Source organism: Perkinsus marinus, assembly GCF_000006405.1.
Source record: "Perkinsus marinus ATCC 50983 genomic scaffold scf_1104296928266, whole genome shotgun sequence".
NCBI lineage: Eukaryota > Perkinsozoa > Perkinsida > Perkinsidae > Perkinsus > Perkinsus marinus.
The window spans coordinates 19,153-20,653 of NW_003216874.1; the positions used below are offsets into that span (position 1 = coordinate 19,153).

The 1,501-nt window shown below is 48.2% G+C and overlaps 1 protein-coding gene across 1 annotated transcript in view; it reads right to left on the bottom strand.

Moving 5' to 3' along the window:
* Pmar_PMAR015177 (hypothetical protein) overlaps window positions 1-1,212 on the bottom strand; it is a gene marked incomplete at both ends in the record, with an annotated part of 1,380 nt that extends 168 nt beyond the window's left edge. The window contains one exon of the mRNA XM_002788346.1: window positions 1-1,212. Coding sequence (XP_002788392.1) covers window positions 1-1,212 — 1,212 coding nt within the window.
* Window positions 1,213-1,501: the final 289 nt, after the last annotated feature.

Sequence of the window (1,501 nt, forward strand, 5' to 3'; positions counted from 1 at the left end):
ACCATCAAATATAGCCTTTCGAATATCTTCAGCCTCCTTCTTGGCATCAATATCACCAATCATCCTACTATGTCCTCGACAGACAAGGAAAGGGCAAAGTGGTGAGCCATCAACATAAGGAGTCATATTAACAATAGTGACCGCTCTATTGAGTATACGTAAGAACTCATCTTCTGAAGGAAGCTTATGGTCAGCAGCCAGATCCCATAAACATCCACGAATAACAGCATGCACATCTCTATGGGCCCGTTCACCCCATCCTCTCAACTCTTCTCCACGAGGTGGGGCAGCTATTACGGTCACATCCCATTCATCAGCAGCGGCCAGAACCTCCGGCACATTTAAGCCTTGGTCAATCATTAATACTCTTGACGGACCCTCATCTGCTAGTAGTCGAAGTAAGGCTCTGGCAGCATTCACTCCCGATTTACTGTAAGCAGGCTCACACTTCACAAACTTGGATGAATGACAAGAGAGGGTAAATACATACACCTTCTTAGGGTCACCATCTTCCTCCTTAGAGAGCTGGTAGGGGCCCATCACATCGAAGTAAGCTATCGCAAACGGCTCATATTTCACAGAGCAACCAGGGGGTCGCGGAGACTGTGCTCGACGTCTGTTCTCAGCAATCCTCCTCGCCTGGCAACCTTCACATTCTCTGTTCAACACCCTCACTGTCCGATCGAGTCTTTTCCAGTAGTAGCTGCGCGAAACCCATCTGGTGAGAGTAGTACGACCTGGATGGCCTCGATGTTTATCGTGCACCCATTTAACCACAAGAAGCTGAAGATCTCGACGAACCTCAGGAACCACAATTTGACGACAAATACATGAACCTCTATTCGAATCATCTAGAGCAACACTACACGTGCGATAGATGAGGCCATTATTCAGCTCATAACCATCGATAACACCATCAGCAGCTCTGAGCTTCTTGAGAATATCCCGTAACTGAGGATCGGCGGTCTGAGCATCCAGTAACAGCTGCCGAAGACCTTCGCTAGGCTCCAGGGAAGGAGTATCTTTCTGCAGATCCAACACAGCATTAGCTGATGCATCAGCCGAAGACAAGACGACGTCCAACTCATCCTCAACCTCATCATAGCCTAAGGTGGGGGTGGGAGAGAAAGTAGAGACCACCTTGACCTTACTCAGAGTGAGCTCAATATTCATTCCAGATAAAGGCATCATCCTAGCTGGAACATCTATCATACCCGGACGCGTTCCATTATCCGCAGGATTCTCCGCCCCCGAAATGCTGCCAATATGAATATCATGATGGCATTTATGAGATAGATCAGAGAGTAGCTTGCGCAGCCTCATCATACGCCGGAGCTCAAACTTCGGCAGGTACTTCTCATCAAGCTTAGGTGATCGACGGAGCCTCCACGCATTAAGCTGAGAATCGGTCAAAATCCACAATGGTCCAACTTCATAACCGTCATTCGTTACTACATCAATCTCTTCGAGAAGAACGGCTAGAAGTTCCGCAGCAAGGAGC